This window comes from Salvelinus sp. IW2-2015, linkage group LG20 (genome assembly GCF_002910315.2).
Source record: "Salvelinus sp. IW2-2015 linkage group LG20, ASM291031v2, whole genome shotgun sequence".
NCBI classification, from domain to species: Eukaryota; Metazoa; Chordata; class Actinopteri; order Salmoniformes; family Salmonidae; genus Salvelinus; species Salvelinus sp. IW2-2015.
This window is the reverse complement of record NC_036860.1, coordinates 39,528,458-39,546,230: the sequence shown is the minus strand read 5'-3', so window position 1 is coordinate 39,546,230 and position 17,773 is coordinate 39,528,458. Positions and strand designations below refer to the sequence as shown.

General features: G+C 43.8%; 1 protein-coding gene across 2 annotated transcripts in view; it reads left to right on the top strand.

The window, feature by feature from the left end:
• The window catches only part of si:dkeyp-23e4.3 (rho GTPase-activating protein 7), a 97,590-nt gene that overhangs the window by 72,254 nt on the left and 7,563 nt on the right, over positions 1-17,773 (top strand). For both annotated transcript variants that reach the window (XM_024012807.2, XM_024012808.2), the window contains exons 2-9: positions 3,996-4,067; positions 4,199-4,280; positions 4,493-4,556; positions 5,552-6,957; positions 7,164-7,337; positions 15,137-15,296; positions 15,498-15,696; positions 15,858-16,071. In XM_024012807.2, the coding sequence (XP_023868575.1) occupies positions 3,996-4,067; positions 4,199-4,280; positions 4,493-4,556; positions 5,552-6,957; positions 7,164-7,337; positions 15,137-15,296; positions 15,498-15,696; positions 15,858-16,071 (2,371 nt within the window). The remainder of the gene's footprint in view (positions 1-3,995; positions 4,068-4,198; positions 4,281-4,492; positions 4,557-5,551; positions 6,958-7,163; positions 7,338-15,136; positions 15,297-15,497; positions 15,697-15,857; positions 16,072-17,773) is intronic.

The following is a 17,773-nucleotide window of genomic DNA, read 5'->3' as shown; positions in this document are numbered from 1 at the left end:
CCGCATACATAAACTCAGCAAAAAAAGAAACGTCCCTTTTTCAGGACCCTGTCTTTCAAAAAATAATTCTTAAAATCCAAATAACTTCACAGATCTTCATTGTAAAGGGTTTAAACACTGTTTCCCATGCTTGTTCAATTAACCATGAACAATTAAGGAACATGCACCTGTGGAACGGTCGTTAAGAAACTAACAGCTTACAGACCGTAGGCAATTAAGGTCACAATTATGAAAACTTAGGACACTAAAGAAGCCTTTCTACTGACTCTGAAAAACGTCAAAAGAAAGATGCCCAGGGTCCCTGCTCATCTGCATGAATGTGCCTTAGGCATGCTGCAAGGAGGCATGAGGACTGCAGATGTGGCCAGGGCAATAAATTGCAATGTCCGTACTGTGAGACGCCTAAGACAGCGCTACAGGGAGACAGGACAGACAGCTGATTGTCCTCGCAGTGGCAGACCACATGTAACAACACCTGCACAGGATCGGCACATCCGAGCATCACACCTGCGTGACAGGTACAGGATGGCAATAACAACTGCCTGAGTTACACCAAGAACACACAATCCCTCCATCAGTGCTCAGACTGTCCGCAATAGGCTGAGAGAGGCTGGACAGGGCTTGTAGACCTGTTGTAAGGCAGGTCCTCACCAGACATCACCGGCAATAACGTCGCCTWTGGGCACAAACCCACCGTTGCTGGACCAGACAGGACTAGCAAAAAGTGCTCTTCACTGACGAGYCGCGGTTTTGTCTCACCAGGGGTGATGGTCAGATTYGCGTTTATCGTCGAAGGAATGAGCGTTACACCGAGGCCTGTACTCTGCAGCGGGACAGATTTGGAGGTGGAGGGTCCGTCATGGTCTGGGACAGTGTGTCCCAGCATCATCAGACTGAGCTTGTTGTCATTGCAGGCAATCTCAATGCTGTGTGTTACAGGGAAGACATCATCCTCCCTCTTGTGGTATCCTTCCTGCAGGCTCATCCTGACATGACCTTCCAGCATGACAATGCCACCAGCCATACTGTTTGTTCTGTGCGTGATTTCCTGCAAGACAGTAATGTCAGTGTTCTGCCATTGCCAGCGAAGAGCCCGGATCTCAATCCCATTGAGCACGTCTGAGACCTGTTGGATCGGAAGGTGAGGGCTAGGGCCATTCCCTCCAGAAATGTCCGGGAACTTGCAGGTGCCTTGGTGGAAGAGTGGGGTAACATCTCACAGCAAGAACTGGCAAATCTGGTGCAGTCCATGAGGAGGAGATGCACTGCAATACCTAATGCAGCTGGTGGCCACACCACATACTGACTGTTACTTTTGATTTTGACCCCCCTTTGTTCGGGGACACATTATTCCAGTTCTGTTAGTCACATGTCTGTGGAACTTGTTCAGTTTATGTCTCAGTTGTTGAATTTTGTTATGTTCATACAAATATTTGCATGTGTTAAGTTTACTGAATATTAACACAGTTGACAGTGAGAGGACATTTCTTTTTTTTGCTGWGTTTAGATATTCCTGGCTTTACTTAAAACCAGTGGCATGTCRTTAGTAAATATTGAAAAAAGTAAGGGGCCTAGACAGCTGCCCTGGAGAATTCCTGATTCAACCTGGATTTTGTTGGAGAGGCTTCCATTAAAGAACACCCTCTGTGTTCTGTTAGACCGATAACTCTTTATCCACAATATAGCAGGGGGTGTAAAGCCATAACACATATGTTTTTTCTGCAACATACTATGATCGATAATGTCAAAAGCCTCACTGAAGTCTAACAAAACGCCCTCCACAATATTTTTTTAATACATTTCTATCAGTMATTTGTGTAAGCGCTGTGCTTGTTGAATGTCCTTCCCTAAAAGCATACTGAAAGTCTGTTGTCAATTTGTTTACTGTAAAATAGCATTGTATCTGGTTAAATAAAGGGGAAATCTGGTCAAACACAATTTTTCCCAAAAGTTTACTAGGGGTTGGTAGCAGGCTGATTGGCCGGCTATTTGAACCAGTAAAGAAGGCTATACTATTCTTAGGTAGGGAAAACCTTAGGTAGGGAAAACCTTTTGCTTCCCTCCAGGCCTGAGGGCACACACTTTCTAGTAGGCTTAAATTGAAGATCTGGGAAATAGGAGTAGCAATATTGTCCGCTATTATCTTCTGTAATTTTCCATCCAAGTTGTCAGACCCCAGTGGCTTGTCATTGATGATAGACAACTTTCATTTGTTCACCTTCCACACTTACTTCACGGAATTCAAAATTACAACCCTTGTCTTTCATAATTTGGTCAGATGCACTTGGATGTGTTGTGTCAATGTTTGTTGCTGGCATTTCATGCCTAAGTTTGCAAAATCATTAAAGTAGTTGGCAATGTCAGTGAGTTGTGTGAGGAATGAGCCATCTGATTCAATGAATGATGGAGAAGAGTTTGCCCAAAATGTAATTTAAGGTGCTCCAAAGCTTTTTATTATCTTTCTTTGTCATTTATCTTTGTTTCATAGTGTAGTTTCTTCTTCTTTTTATTCAGTTTAGTCACATGATTTCTCAATTTGCAGTACGTTTGCCAATCAGTTGTACAGCCAGACCTATTTTCCATTTATTTTGCCTCATCCCTCTCAACCATACAATTTTTCCATTCCTCATCAATCCACAGGGACTTCACTGTTTTTACAGTCATTTTCTTAATGGGTGCATGCTTATTAGTAACTGAGATAAGACATTTTGTAAATGTGTCAAGTGCAGCATCTGGTTGCTTGTCATTACACACAATGAACCAACAAATAGTCTTTACATCAACAACATAGGAATCACTACCAAACTTATTGGATGACCTTTTATACACTATATTAGGCCCAGCTTAAGGAACTTTAGTTTTCCTATATATGGCTACTATATTGTTATCACTACATCCTAGGGATTTGGATACTGCTTTCAAACATATTTATGCAGCATTAGTAAAGATGTGATCTATACATGTTGATGATTTAATTCCTGTGATGTTTGTAACTACCCTGTTAGGTTGATTGGGAACCTGAACCAGGTTACAGGCACTAGTTACAGTTTGAAGCTTTCTCTTGAGTGGACAGCCTGATGAAAGACAGTCAATATTGGACAGGAACAGAAATCATCCTCCTCTAACACTAAGTGATCAAACCTGGCTGTTGATTTGATGAACCCCGTTCCCATCTAGCAGAGTTTATCTCCCCTGGATCAAAGGAGTCTTGTGATATTCACAGCTTGTTTTTCCCCTGTTTACATATCTTTTGTTGTAATTTTGTCAGACACTCTTATGCAGAGCAACTTACAAGAACAAGTAGGCTCAAGTGCCTTGCTCAAGGGCACATCGCCAGATGCTTCACTTAGTCGGCTTTGGGATTTGAACAAGCAAACCTTTCGGTTACTGGCCCAACGCCTTAACCGCTAGGCTACCTGCCGCCTCTTTGTAACTCAACCTCCAGCTGTCTTCCCCTGACCCCCACAGCCTAGGAGAAAAACACCTAATTCCAAGTACTCTCTCTTGTTGTTTCTTTATCGTTTTCTCTCTTTAACGTTCTCTCTCTTTCTCTCTGGGTTTTATTTCATGAAGTACCAGTGAGTTTGAAGAAAGATTGCTCTTCTTTCCACCATCTGTCCCTGACAGTACTATGTCAATGGTGGGAGTTAGCAGATGGGTGGAACCTCAACAGAGGGGACATGAAAGGCTGTGTGTGGCCAGAGGGACTGAAGCCACTTCTGAYAAACGATGTCTGCCTTTTCTGTGTCTGACACACACACGCCACGTTAGCCAATTAGGAGCAATTAGGATGGCCTCTTCCAAAAATCCACTGTATGAGTATACCCTCTCAGAGATGAGGAGAAAAATGAGAGAGGCGCTTCTAWTTTTGTCCGCAATATTTTTGCGAGTGTAATTACAGCGTAAAATAGCTGTATGCACAAATATTTGCCCTGTTATTAAAATGGGCCAACCAGAAAATAATTGTAATTTGAATATTGTTTTTTTGTTTGCAGAGATCGAAGCGAAGGAGGCTTGTGATTGGCTGAGAGCGGCCGGCTTTCCCCAGTACGTGCAATTATACAAAGGTAAATATCAAATAGTAATCCTCTCAAGCCATCAAACAGAATCTATTACAGTACACACCACWTCCACATATTTGCTCATCCATAACAAACAGTGTCATATCACGCTTTCATTTGCCTTGTTTGCCTCTCAGATTGCAGGTTCCCCATTGATATAGACTGGGTAAAGACTGATCACAGTTTTCTGGATAAGGATGCACTTGATTCACTCTGCAGGTGAGTAGCTGGACTTTACATCCACTCCCTCCTTCTCACCATGGCTCCTTGTTCTACTGATGAAGTGTATGTAGTGCTGGAATACTTCATTGGGCTGGGGAAAGAGAGAGAGGARAGAGAGAGAAAGACAGAGTGTGTGAGTGCGTTAGTTTTCGATTGGGTCCCATGCTGCTGTGCTTGTTTTAACCGCCATTCTTCTCCTCTGCTTACAGGAGATTAAGCACTTTAAACAAATGTGTGGAGCTGAGGCTGGAGCTGGGCAGATCAAAGAGACGGGTGAGTGAGAGTGAACACCATGGAACACCAACATGGCAGCTCTGTCAAAGACACCGCAGTAACCAGAGGAAAAGCTCCTAGTTAGCATTTAACGCATCGATTTCCACTGATATTGATGACAGGTAGATAGCTCCACCCACCTCCAAAACTCCTCAAAACTTCAATAGTCTTTGTTTGAGAAAGTGCAGAGAAAGATAATTAGGGTGAAAACTCATCTAGAATTAATCATGTTGCATAATAATTTTCTACTTAAAGGCCCAGTGCAGTCAAAAACTAGATTTTTCTATATTTTMTATACATTTCCATAACTATGAGGTTGGAATAGTACTGTGAAATTGTGAAAACGAATTCTAGATGAGTGTTCTAAGAGCTAGATGAAAAAGAGAAATTACATTTCAGCCTGTTTTGGTGGGATGGAGTTTTGGCCTTCCATAGTGACATCACCATGCGGTAAATAGACCAATAAGAGAGTTCCTAACCTCTAGCCAATAACCTCTCCTCCCCACTCAGACAGTCCTCGCAAAATTTTAGCTTGTGAAATTATTCTTTGCTAAGAAGCTATTCTTGATATTTTTGGATAATTTTAATAGAAAACAATCGCATTAAGGTACTTAATTGTTACCCAGAAATTATTTAACATTGATATAAAAATGGCTGCATTGGACATTTAATGTTCTCAGAGACTTGTTATCTCAGAATTTTGTTATCTTTGTGGAARATATAATAAAGAAGGAAAATATATTTTAAAAATCTATATTTAAAATGCTATATATATTTACAAAACAATATACATGGGGGATTGGAAATGATGCAGACAATTTACATTGACAGAGGCCAAAATCTATCTGCAAAAATAAAGCTGATCTACTCAAAAACATAAAAGAAATAAAACATATCTCTGAAGAGTTACACGATGTCCAGAAATAGATGGCCCTGATTTTTTGGGGGGAGACATGGCTCATACAGTACCTTGATTATTGTCTTGTAATTCTTAGTTGGAGGAGTCAGAGGATGAGGAGCCCTGTGCCATCAGCGCCAAATGGGCCTACGAGAGGCAGACAAGGCGCTGGCGTCGACTAGAGGGGATGGGCTTCCTGTGTTCCCCGGACAGTCATGATATGTCCCCGTGTGAAGCCAACAACCGTCATGAGGTCTGCTCCCTCCACAGCACCAGCAGCACTGAGAGTGAGGGCCGTGAGGGCCGCAAGACTGCCACTGACGACCAAGAGACCAGCAGGAGCTCGTCTCGCTGCTCCTCCACCAACAAGACCATGTCCCTGGACACGTCGTTCAGCGGGCCCCCCTCCCCAGGGGGTGAGATGCTCGGCTTCAGCAGTGCTGAGGAGCGCTTCCCGGACAAGCCCCCCAGGAAGAAGGGCCCTAGTCTGCTGAGGAAGATGGAGAAGCTGCGTCTGAGGAGCACATCCACCCTCTGCTCCCCAGGCCACAGTGGCCACAGCAGGACCAGGCTGGTCATCTCTGGCCCCGTGCTCCAGGAGGGTCTGGATGTGGAGCACAGGCTGAGACGGCTGCAGTGCCTGGACATCTCCACCCTGCAGGACAGGGATAGGGACCGGCCGGGCAGCCAGGCCTCCTCCTCACCATCCTCCCCCCACTCAGGCAGCAGCAGCMCCAGCACATCGGAGAGCAGCAGTACTGTCAGCACCCCAAGCCCCATCACCAGGGTACGCAGCAACTGCAAACGAACCGGCGGGGCCCGAGAACAGCACCAGGAAGGTCTCCACAGCGGCCCGGTCCGAGAGCTCCAAGACTACAAGGACGAGAGGAATAACCACAAGAGCCTGGTCTTCCAGATCCCCCAGGGACACAAGCCAGGAACATTTCCCACTGCCCTCACTCACAACAATGTCCTGTTGCCCATAGACAACACCTCCGTCAACTGGAGAACTGGGAGYTTCCACGGGTACCGTGGGCGACGGAGCAGGGGGAGCGCAGCGGCCAAGGACCAGGATTCCCCCTGCTGCAGCCCCCCAGCCTCATTGGACCACCGGGCCAGTATCTATGACAACGTGCCGATAGGCCAGGTGATTGGCCAGGAGGTGGAGCATCACAGGGCGGCGGAGACGGGGGAGATCAGCGAAAACAATGATGTGTTCTCTGCGCTGGACAGCGTGATGGAGCGTATCAGCGACCTGCAGCAACTCGTCAACACCTGGACGGACAAACTGTCAGAGGACTCTGACTCTGACTCTAACCGCAGCTCCACCCCCTCTCCCTGYCCCTCCTCCTCCTCCAACCACATCCACCTGGAGATCAAGGAGGCTGAGGAGCTGGGGCCGGGAGCCGTGGAGGGGGAGGGAGATGGGGACAGGGAGAGCCTAGAAAAAGAATCTGTGGATGGAGATGGCACAGAGGTTCAGTCACTACCACGCAATATCAGGTGAGAACAGGCTGTGGAGAATGACAGCTGGCCTGAGCGCTCATTAAAAAGGCATATTGGAAGTGTATTACTCGTACATACAGATCCATTACTTATGTAATTGTATCATTGAGAATAAAAATGCAAATAGGTTTTGATAAATCATATTGTAAATGCATGAACTCTATCACTGAACAAATCATTRTTCTGTTGTGTCTGTTCTATAGACGGAGCCAGCACCACTGGTCAAGCGAGCAGAGCCTTCCCTCAGTGACTGCCAGCAGCCCAGGGGTCGAGGCCCAGCCTGTCTCTCACCTCCACCTGCTGCGGAAGCTCTCGCTACTTAAACTCACCGCTCTCATGGACAAGTACTCCCCCTCCAGCAAGCAGGGCTGGAACTGGTAAGAAATGGGAGGGGAAGTGAAGAGGGGGGAGAGGGAGAGGAGAGATGGGATGGGCAAGGTAGAGTTGAGGTAGAGAAAAGGAGGGGTTGGACCAGAAGAATCAAAGGAAAGTGGTAGTGCGATGAGGGAAAGGTGGAAGAGGAAGAGAAGGGGAAGTGGGGGAGGAAGGGCGGAAGAGGTGGAAGATTGGACGCAGAATTCACTATTTATGTGAAGTTGCCACCTTGCCTCTCTCAACACAAAACACAGGATACTTTCAGAGCAATAACCCCCCCCCCCACCCACCCCAATAAAGATGTGAAAAAATCAGCATCTGAAAAAGCCAGCATGACAAAGTATAACCTTCAGGCTAGATTCCTGGGGAAATTATAGACAGGTTCTCCTCTTTCCTTTTGGATAAGGTCTGTAGCTGGGTAATATTCGATATGTACAGTTGAAGTCGGAAGTTTGCATACACCTTAGCCAAATACATTTAAACTCAGTTTTTCACAATTCCTGACATTTAATCCRAGTAAATATGCCCCGTTTTAGGTCAGTTAAGATCACCACTTTATTTCAAGAATGTGAAATGTCAAAATAATAGTAGAGAGAATGATTTATTCAGCTTTAATTTCTTTCATCACATACCCAGTGGGTCAAACGTTTACATACACTCAATTAGTATTTGGTAGCATTGCCTTTAAATTGTTTAACTTGGGTCAAACGTGTCTGGTAGCCCTCCACAAGCTTCAAACAATAAGTTGGGTGAATTTTGGCCCATTCCTCCTGACAGAGCTGGTGTAACTGAGTCAGGTTTGTAGGCCTCCTTTCTCGCACACGCTTTTTCAGTTCTGCTCACAAATTTTCTATAGGATTGAGGTCAGGGCTTTGTGACGGCCACTCCAATACCTTGACTTTGTTGTCCTTACGCATTTTGCCACAACTTTGGAAGTATGCTTGGGGTCATTGTCCATTTGGAAGACCCATTTGCGACCAAGCTTTAACTTCCTGACTGATGTCTTGAGATGTTGCTTCAATATATCCACATAATTTTCCGTCCTCATGACGCCATCTATTTTGTGATGTGCACCAGTCCCTTCTGCAGCAAAGCACCCCCACAACATGATGCTGCCACCCCCATGCTTCACGGTTTGGATGATGTTCTTCTGCTTGCAAGCCTCCCTCTTTTTCCTCCAAACATAACAATGGTCATTATGGTCAAATAGTTATATTTTTGTTTCATCAGACCAGAGGACATTTCTCCAAAAAGTACGATCTTTGTCCCCATGTGCAGTTGCAAACCGTAGTCTGGATTTTTTGTGGCGGTTTTTGAGCAGTGGCTTCTTCCTTGCTGAGCGGCCTTTCAGGTTATGTCGATAAAGGACTAGTTTTACTGTGGATATAGATATTTTTGTACCTGTTTCCTCCAGCATCTTCACAAGGTCCTTTGCTGTTGTTCTGAGATTGATTTGCACTTTTCGCACCGAAGTACATTCATCTCTAGGAGACAGAACGCCGGCCAATTTTCTGGAATTTTCCAAGCTGTTTAAAGGCCCAGTCTTGGCACAGTCTAGTGTATGTAAACTTCTGACCCACTGGAATTGTTGATACAATGAATTATAAGTGAAATAATCTGTCTGTAAACAATTGTTGGAAAATTTACTTACAACAACCGACTTGCCAAAACTATAGTTCGTTAACAAGAAATTTGTGGAGTGGTTGAAAAACGAGTTTTAATGACTCCAACCTAAGTGTATGTAAATATTATATTTTATGTACAGTACCAGTCAAAAGTTTGGACACACCGACTCATTCAAGGGTTTTTCTTTATTTTTACTATTTTCTACATTGTAGAATAATAGTGAGGACATCAAAACTATGTAATAACACATATGGAATCATGTAGTAACCAAATAAGTGTGAAACAAATCAAAATATATTTTATATTTGAGATTCTTCAAAGTAACCACCATTTGCCTTGATGATAGTTTTGCACACTCTTGGCATTCTCTCAACCAGTTTCATGAGGAATGCTTTTCCAACAGTCTTGAAGGAGTTCCCACATATGCTGAGCACTTGTTGGATGCTTTTTCTTCACTCTGTTGTCCAACTCATCCCAAACCATCTCATTTGGGTTGAGGTCAGGTGATTGTGGAGGCGAGGTCAGGTGATTGTAGATTCCAGGTCATCTGATGCAGCACTCCATCCCTCTCCTTAGTCAAATAGCCCTTACACAGCCTGGAGGTGTGTTTTGGGTCATTGTCCTGTTGAAAAACAAATGATAGTCCCACTAAGCGCAAACCAGATGGGATGGCGTATCGCTGCAGAATGCAGTCTCCTCTGAACAGTTGATGTTGAGATGTGTCTGTTACTTGAACTCTGTGAAGCATTTATTTGGGCTGCAATCTGAGGCGTAGTTAACTATAATTAATTTATCCTCTGCCGCAGAGGTAACTCTGGGTCTTCCTTTCCTGTGGCGGCCCTCATGAGAGCCAGTTTTTTCTTATCACTTGATGGTTTTTGCGACTGCATTTGAAGAAACTTTCAAAGTTCTTGACATTTTCCGTATTGACTGACCTYCATGTCTTCAAGTAATGATTGCCTGTCATTTTCTTTGCTTATTTGAGCTGTTCTTGCCATAATATGGACTTGGTCTTTTACCAAATAGGGCTATCTTCTGTATACCACCCCTGCAACACAGCTGATTGGTTCAAACGCATTAAGAAGGAAAGATATTCTACAAATTCACTTTTAACAAGGCACACCTGTTAATTGAAATGCATTCCAGGTGACTACCTCATGAAGCTGGTTGAGAGAATGCCAAGAGTGTGCAAAGCTGTCATCAAGGCAAAGGGTGGCTACGTTGAAGAATCTAAAATATATTTTGATTTGTTGAACAATTTTTTGGTTACTACATGATTCGATGTGTTATTTCATAGTTTTGATGTCTTCACTATTTTTCTACAATGTAGAAAATAGTCAAAATAAAGAAAAACACTGGAATGATTAGGTGTGTTCAAATTTTGACTGGTAGTAAATATTATTTATATATACCACACATGCGACCTGTGATAAGACTATGTAGCTTGTATGTTAACAAAGTCTATTAAACTGAATATCTGATCCATAAATATGATTTAGCATATGGAAGAGACCATAGTTGAGTAACAGTAAAAGGAAGGTAAAGACAGGTTTGAGAATTGAATTCTAAATGCAAGCGTATTTAATTAACATTGCAAAATGTATGGATTCACATAAAGCTTAAGTTACATAGCATTAACAAGCATTACAAGGCATTATTCTAGGCATGATCAGAGAGATTTCCTCGCCTGGTTCACCAACTACTTCTCTGATAGAGTTCAGTGTGTCAAATCGGAGGGCCTGTTGTCCGGGCCTCTGGCAGTCTCTATGGGGRTGCCACAGGGTTMAATTCTTGGRCCGACTCTCTTCTCTGTATRCAYCAATGATGTYGCTCTTGCTGCTGGTGAGTCTCTGATCCACCTCTACGCAGACGACACCATTCTGTATACTTCTGGCCCTTCTTTGGACACTGTGTTAACAACCCTCCAGATGAGCTTCAATGCCATACAACTCTCCTTCCGTGGCCTCCAATTGCTCTTAAATACAAGTAAAACTAAATGCATGCTCTTCAACCGATCGCTGCCTGCACCTGCCCGCCCGTCCAACATCACTACTCTGGACGGTTCTGACTTAGAATATGTGGACAACTACAAATACCTAGGTGTTTGGTTAGACTGTAAACTCTCCTTCCAGACTCACATCAAACATCTCCAATCCAAAGTTAAATCTAGAATTGGCTTCCTATTTCGCAACAAAGCATCCTTCACTCATGCTGCCAAACATACCCTTGTAAAACTGACCATCCTACCGACCCTCGACTTCGGCGATGTCATTTACAAAATAGCCTCCTATACCCTACTCAATAAATTGGATGCAGTCTATCACAGTGCCATCCGTTTTGTCACCAAAGCCCCTTATACTACCCACCACTGCGACCTGTACGCTCTCGTTGGCTGGCCCTCGCTTCATACTCGTCGCCAAACCCACTGGCTCCAGGTCATCTACAAGACCCTGCTAGGTGAAGTCCCCCCTTATCTCAGCTCGCTGGTCACCATAGCAGCACCCCCCTGTAGCACGCGCTCCAGCAGGTATATCTCTCTGGTCACCCCCAAAACCAATTCTTCCTTTCTCTCCTTCCAGTTCTCTGCTGCCAATGACTGGAATGAACTACAAAAATCTCTGAAACCGGAAACACTTATCTCCCTCACTAGCTTTAAGCACCAGCTGTCAGAGCAGCTCACAGATTACTGCACCTGTACATAGCCCAACTATAATTTAGCCCAAACAACTACCTCTCCCCCTACTGTATTTCTTTATTTTTCTCCTTTGCACCCCATTATTTCTATCTCTACTTTGCACATTCTTCCACTGCAAATCTACCATTCCAGTGTTTTACTTGCTATATTGTATTTACTTCGCCACCATGGCCTTTTTTTTTGCCTTTACCTCCCCTATCTCACCTCATTTGATCCAAACCGATTCTACTTTCTGACAAAACATCTGTTTACACTCCCAAACATTCAATCCGTATCACGGAAGCTCAGCATTACAGCGTGATTGTAATTTAAAGGCAATGTTCCCGCGTCAGCGGAGACTGCATTCACGGTAAACGCTGCATATGTCGGCTCAATCGGGAATGACCTTAACATTTATATCACGCAGTCTGTAACGCTTCAGCGACACAGATTGAATAGAGACCAAAGTTTTCCCACATTTTTAGGAACATATCATCTCGACGGTTGACGGCAGTGACCTCAAATAGCATTACATGCGATGATGTATGAGAACTCAGCACATCCCAATCAGTTTTGTCAGAATGAGTTATTACTTTTCATTGTTTGTAGCTATTTCCTCACCAATGTTTCAAAACCTGATCCCCAAAACTTGGCTACCCCACTAATAAAGTGTTTGACATTATTAATTTGTGTAGCCAACTGGAGGAAAAGGGATTGCTTAAGGCAAGAGGACAGGGTAATTTACTTTTTGAGAGCAGAGTAATTGGGCTATTTGTTTTAACAATCATTGAGCTAACTACAAAAGAAATAACCTACTCCAGCCTCAATTCGCTTTTCCATTGATCCTGTGCTTCAGTATTCTGCACCCTCTCTGCTGTGGAACTAGCTCCATTCCAGACAAGTGGTGTCTTGTATTTGCTGTGGCCAAACACCTTTCCCCTTGGCTTTGTCTCTAATGAACAATATCTACATGTGGTTATTACCTAGCAGGGAGAGGCTGGGGCTCCTCAAACACATGACCAAACAGGAAACTCTCTCTCCCTCACTCACTCATTCATTCACACAATTACATGAAATCCTGAGCAGAACACCATTAAGCTAATGAAATGAGGTGGACGCAGAAGATATGTTTTAATTGAACAGCTGAAGACTAGAATGGAAATGCAGTCCGTAATGGGAGAGAGCACTATCAAAGAGAAGCATGCTGTATGAACATTTGTGAATCTAATTCCAGTCGACTCATCATACATTTGATTGGCTCTGAAGCTAGCTATCTCAAGGTGCCTGAACTTTGAGAGGGAGGATTTAAATTGTCTTCATGTTATCTTCTTGGCTACACTGGCCGTTACCATGGCACTCACTTGCTGGCTTATGAAAACACTCGCTGGGCTTTAAAAGAAATATCCCGTCAGAGTCGTACACAAAGCCCTCTGCTAAGTGCATGTGTGAGTCTTGGTCAGATCCCTATGTAGGCTCCCACTGGACACAGATGTGAGATCAACGTCTATTTTTGATTTACATTTGGTTGAGTTGTCAACTAAGGCGAATTCAACAAATCAAAATCTACAAAACATTGGATTTAGGTTAAAAGTTGTATGAAAAAGATTCCCTTACATTGATGACTTTTTGCTAATACAATCAGTTTGCCACATTGATTCACCATCATTACGTATCATTTTGTTTCTGAGATGACATGGAAACAACGTTGATTCAACCAGTTTTTGTGTAGTGGGTTCTTACATATTGTACAAAAATACAATGCAGTGTTGTTTGAAGTAGAACATATCCAGAAGGAATAAAATACAATGCAACAACTTAGTCATACTTCTGTAAAGTTGCCCTTTCTTCATATAACTTCTATTTCAAAAACCTTTTTACCTTCAAAAGCAACACTAGAAGTCCATCTTGAATTGTTTGTGTCTCCCCTCAGGACATTCCCCAAGCCTCCGAGGAAGACCAAAGCCCCAGAGCTGAAGGGCAGGAGGGTGTTTGGTGTACCCCTCCTCCACGGTGTGCAGCAGACAGGGGAACCACTACCCCCCAGCATCCTCAAGGCCATCATTTTTCTGAGGACAGAGTGTCTCGATCAGGTACTGGACTCTAACCTCCTGTACCACCAATATACAGTTGAAGTCGGGAGTTTACAGAATAATAGTAGCGAGAATAATAGTCGAGAGAATGATTTATTTCAGCTTTTATTTCTTTCATCACATTCCCAGTGGGTCAGAAGTTTACATACACTCAATTAGTATTTGGTAGCATTGCCTTTAAATTGTTTCACTTGGGTCAAACATTTCAGGTAGCCTTCCACAAGCTTCCCACAATAAGTTGGGTGAATTTTGGCCCATTCCTCCTGACAGAGCTGATGTAACTGNACACACACACACACACACACACACACACACACACACACACACACACACGTACTTACACACACGTACTTACACACACACATAGAGAGTGAGTGAGAGTGAGACACACAGAGAAAAACACACCCACTAACACTATGACACACACACAATCACATTAAATCACTAGCAGAACATCATTAAGGTAATGAAATGAGGTGGACGCAGCAGATATCTTTTAATTGAACAGCTGAGGACTATAATGGAAATGCTGCTTGTAATGGGAGAGAACACTATCAACGAGAATCATGCTGTATGAAAATGTGTGAATTTAATTCCAGTAGTAGGTTCATTTCTGCAATCATACATTTGACTGGCTCTGAAGCTTGATATCTCAAGGTGCCTGAACTTGATTTATGGAAGAATAATGAGAGGGAGGCTTTAAATGGTCTTCATGTTATCTCCTCGGCTACACAGGCCGTTACCCCGGCACTTGCTGGCTTATAAAAACAACCTATTCAGCATATAAACCAATTGGGCTTTAAAAGAAATGTCCCATCTGAGTTTTACACAAAGCCCTCTTCTAAGAGCATGTGTGCCCAAATGAAAAAATATAATAGTGTATACTATGGTAGGAATACTATAGTATTCACTGTAGTGTTTTTGCAGACTTTACTGTAGTATTTACTGTAGTATTTACAATTTATTATAGTACAGATGCTGTAGTAAAGAAAAGTATATACTGTAGTGTTATACACTTAGTGTAGTGTTTTTGCGGACTGTAGTATTTAATGTGGTATTTTTGCGGACTGTAGCGGACTGTAGTAAACTGTAGTACTTACTGCAGTGTTTTTGGGGACATTACTGTAGTATTTACTAATGTTTTTGTTTTATTATCTTTGATATACTGTAGAAGTGGGGGGCTTTCTCCTTGAGGAAACCTACTGTAGAAATATTAAAATAGCACATTTTCCATAACCTGTAGGTAGGTAGGACTGGGTTCTGAGTGGAGAGTTAAGAGCTTCTGCTCTTTTCTATAATCTGTAGGTAACACAATATATGGTCTACACTTAGCATGCCGGTTTCAGTTTTAACCTGGTTATCTTCAACATCAAGCCTTGACCTCCGTCATGTATTGTTTGTCTCCCATCAGGACGTTCCCCAAGCCCCCGCGGAAGGCCAAGGCCCAAGAGCTGAAGGGCAGGAGGGTGTTTGGTGTATCCCTCCTCCACAGTATGCAGCAGACAGGGGAACCTCTACCCCCCAGCATCCTCAAGGCTCTATTCTATCTGAGGACAGAGTGTCTCGATCAGGTACTGGACTCTTTAACCTCCTGTACCACCAGTAGATGTAGTATTGCTCATACATTATTCAAGAAATAGTTAGGGTCAGGCTTTAAAGGGACAGTTCACCCCAATTTCAAAGTTGGTTAGATGTTTTCATATCTAAAATTGTCTAATATACCCCCCACCCCCCCTCAGGTGAGACTCACCTTCACTCTCTCATCCCCTCAGGTGGGTCTGTTCCGTAAGTCGGGGGTGAAGTCTCGTATCCAGTACCTGCGTGACATGGTGGAGGCGGACCCAGAGGGTGCATCTTACGAGGGCCAATCAGCATTCGATGTGGCTGATATGGTGAAACAGTATTTCAGAGATCTACCAGAACCTGTGTTCTCCAGCAAACTCTGCGAGTCCTTCCTGCATATCTACCAATGTAAGTGGACAGAATCTGCGTGACTGACTGTACTACCTAATCATAATATTAATGATGGTTAAGTAGGCATTGTGAAACTAATTTTAGACATTTATATAGTATAATCAAGCCTATCCACCACTCCAGTCTAACATCGATCACCCCTTCCTCATTCTCCACAGACTTCCCCAAAGACCAGCAGTTCTGTGCGGCCCAGGCGGCCATCTTCCTCCTGCCAGATGAGCACAGGGAGGCCCTGCAGACACTCCTCCTCTTCCTCCGAGATGTGGTGGGCTGCGTGGACGAGAACCAGATGACCCCCACCAACATCGCTGTGTGCCTTGCCCCCTCTCTCTTCCACCTCAACACCCTGAAAAGAGAGGGCAACCCAGCCAGGTACGGTGCACCGCCTTCTGGGAAGGAGGAAGACGTCAAGTTTCCCCTAGAATCTAGGGTCTAGATGCTGATCTAAGATCAGTTTGGTGGATTTGGCCCTTATGGTTGAAGTTAGGATTGGGGGAGTGTAAGGTGACCCTGGAACGGTGCAACTTCTAGACGAGAAGAGGTCTGGAGATCTGGGTCCCAAAGTTATATCATTCCCTCTTACCAGCTTCGCCCTGATGCTAGGACAGAAGAGTCCTTGCCCATCTCCTGAAAAATGTCTGACACCCTACGTCTTGAAAGAGTATCTTAAATCTTTCCCCCCCAACCCCTCAAAAAAACACTTGCTCTTGTCTTTTCCTACTAACACTGATTTGCCAATAACTTCTTTATTGAGGAAAAATGTACTTACTACGACTGTGACATGTGGTTGTCTCACTTAGCTATCTTAAGATGAATGCACTAACTGTAAGTCGCTCTGGATAAGAGTGTCTGCTAAATGACTAAAATGTACATGTAAAATGTCTTCCGTTGTTGCATAAGATTACTCCGGTGCGCTTTGCTTTGTGTTCATCGCCACAACGGCAGATTTTAAATGTTGTTTTAGTTTTTCCTTCTTATGCTGCGTCAGAATCATGGGTTGTTTAAATTCCTAGAGATTACATCAACTATGGTAATCTAGCCAAAACCCTATTTCCCTGTGTGGTAAGGAATAGCTGTCGGCTGGGTTTATTTTTTTATTGTATTTATAWWTTTTTTTATTTAACTAGACAAGTCAGTTAAGAACAAATTCTTATTTTACAATGACGGCCTGCCCTGGCCAAACCCTCCCCTAATGACGCTGGGCCAATTGTGCGCTTCCCTATGTGACTCCCGATCACAGCCCAGGATCGAACCAGGGTCTGTAGTGACGCCTCTAGCACTGAGATGAGGTGCCTTAGACCGCTGCGCCACTCGGGAGTTTAATTGCAGCGTGAGAGAGAAACTTATGTAACCCTGCTGAATCTCCCATCTGGCTTTTCTCAGATAGAGGAGATTTAATATCTGTAATACTAATCAGCTGGTTACTGCAAGAGAATGAGAAGGAGAGGGAGGGGGAGAAAGGGAGTGAAAGAGGGAGAGTGACAGGTAGAGGGAAAGAGAGAAAAAGGAAGGGAGAGAGAAAGAGATGGCCCAAGTGACTCATTTTTTAAAACACATCAGTCTTTGAACTTTGTTTTTGACTCTGGCACTCTCATTAACTTCACAAGACTGGTTATCTGTAGTTGTTGGCTCTGAAGTGAAGCACTGGGAAGATAGACACACGCACACACACACACACACACTCAGCTGCACACACTCTGCTGACACCCTGTATTCTGACAGCATGTCTAGAAGTTACACTTCACATCAAAAAGTGGCATCGTGGACCCAGTGATGTCACATAGCACAGGCCTGATTGTGTCTGATGTAGAGAGACAATATACCTATCCTCCTCCCCCTCTCTTCCTCCTCCTCCTCCTCCTCCTCGTATAATGCCAGCCTGTCCAGGGGAGCCAGTTGGCTCAACCGTTTCCCCACAGGCTGTCAGAGTAGAGCACAGATGGAAGTCATAACACAACACAATACACACTCTGTATCTCCCATCACTGGAAACAGAGCTATGCCTTGAAACATGTCACACTAGGAACAATGACCAGAACAAATAAACTCTACTCCCACGGACTGTTGTGTTGTG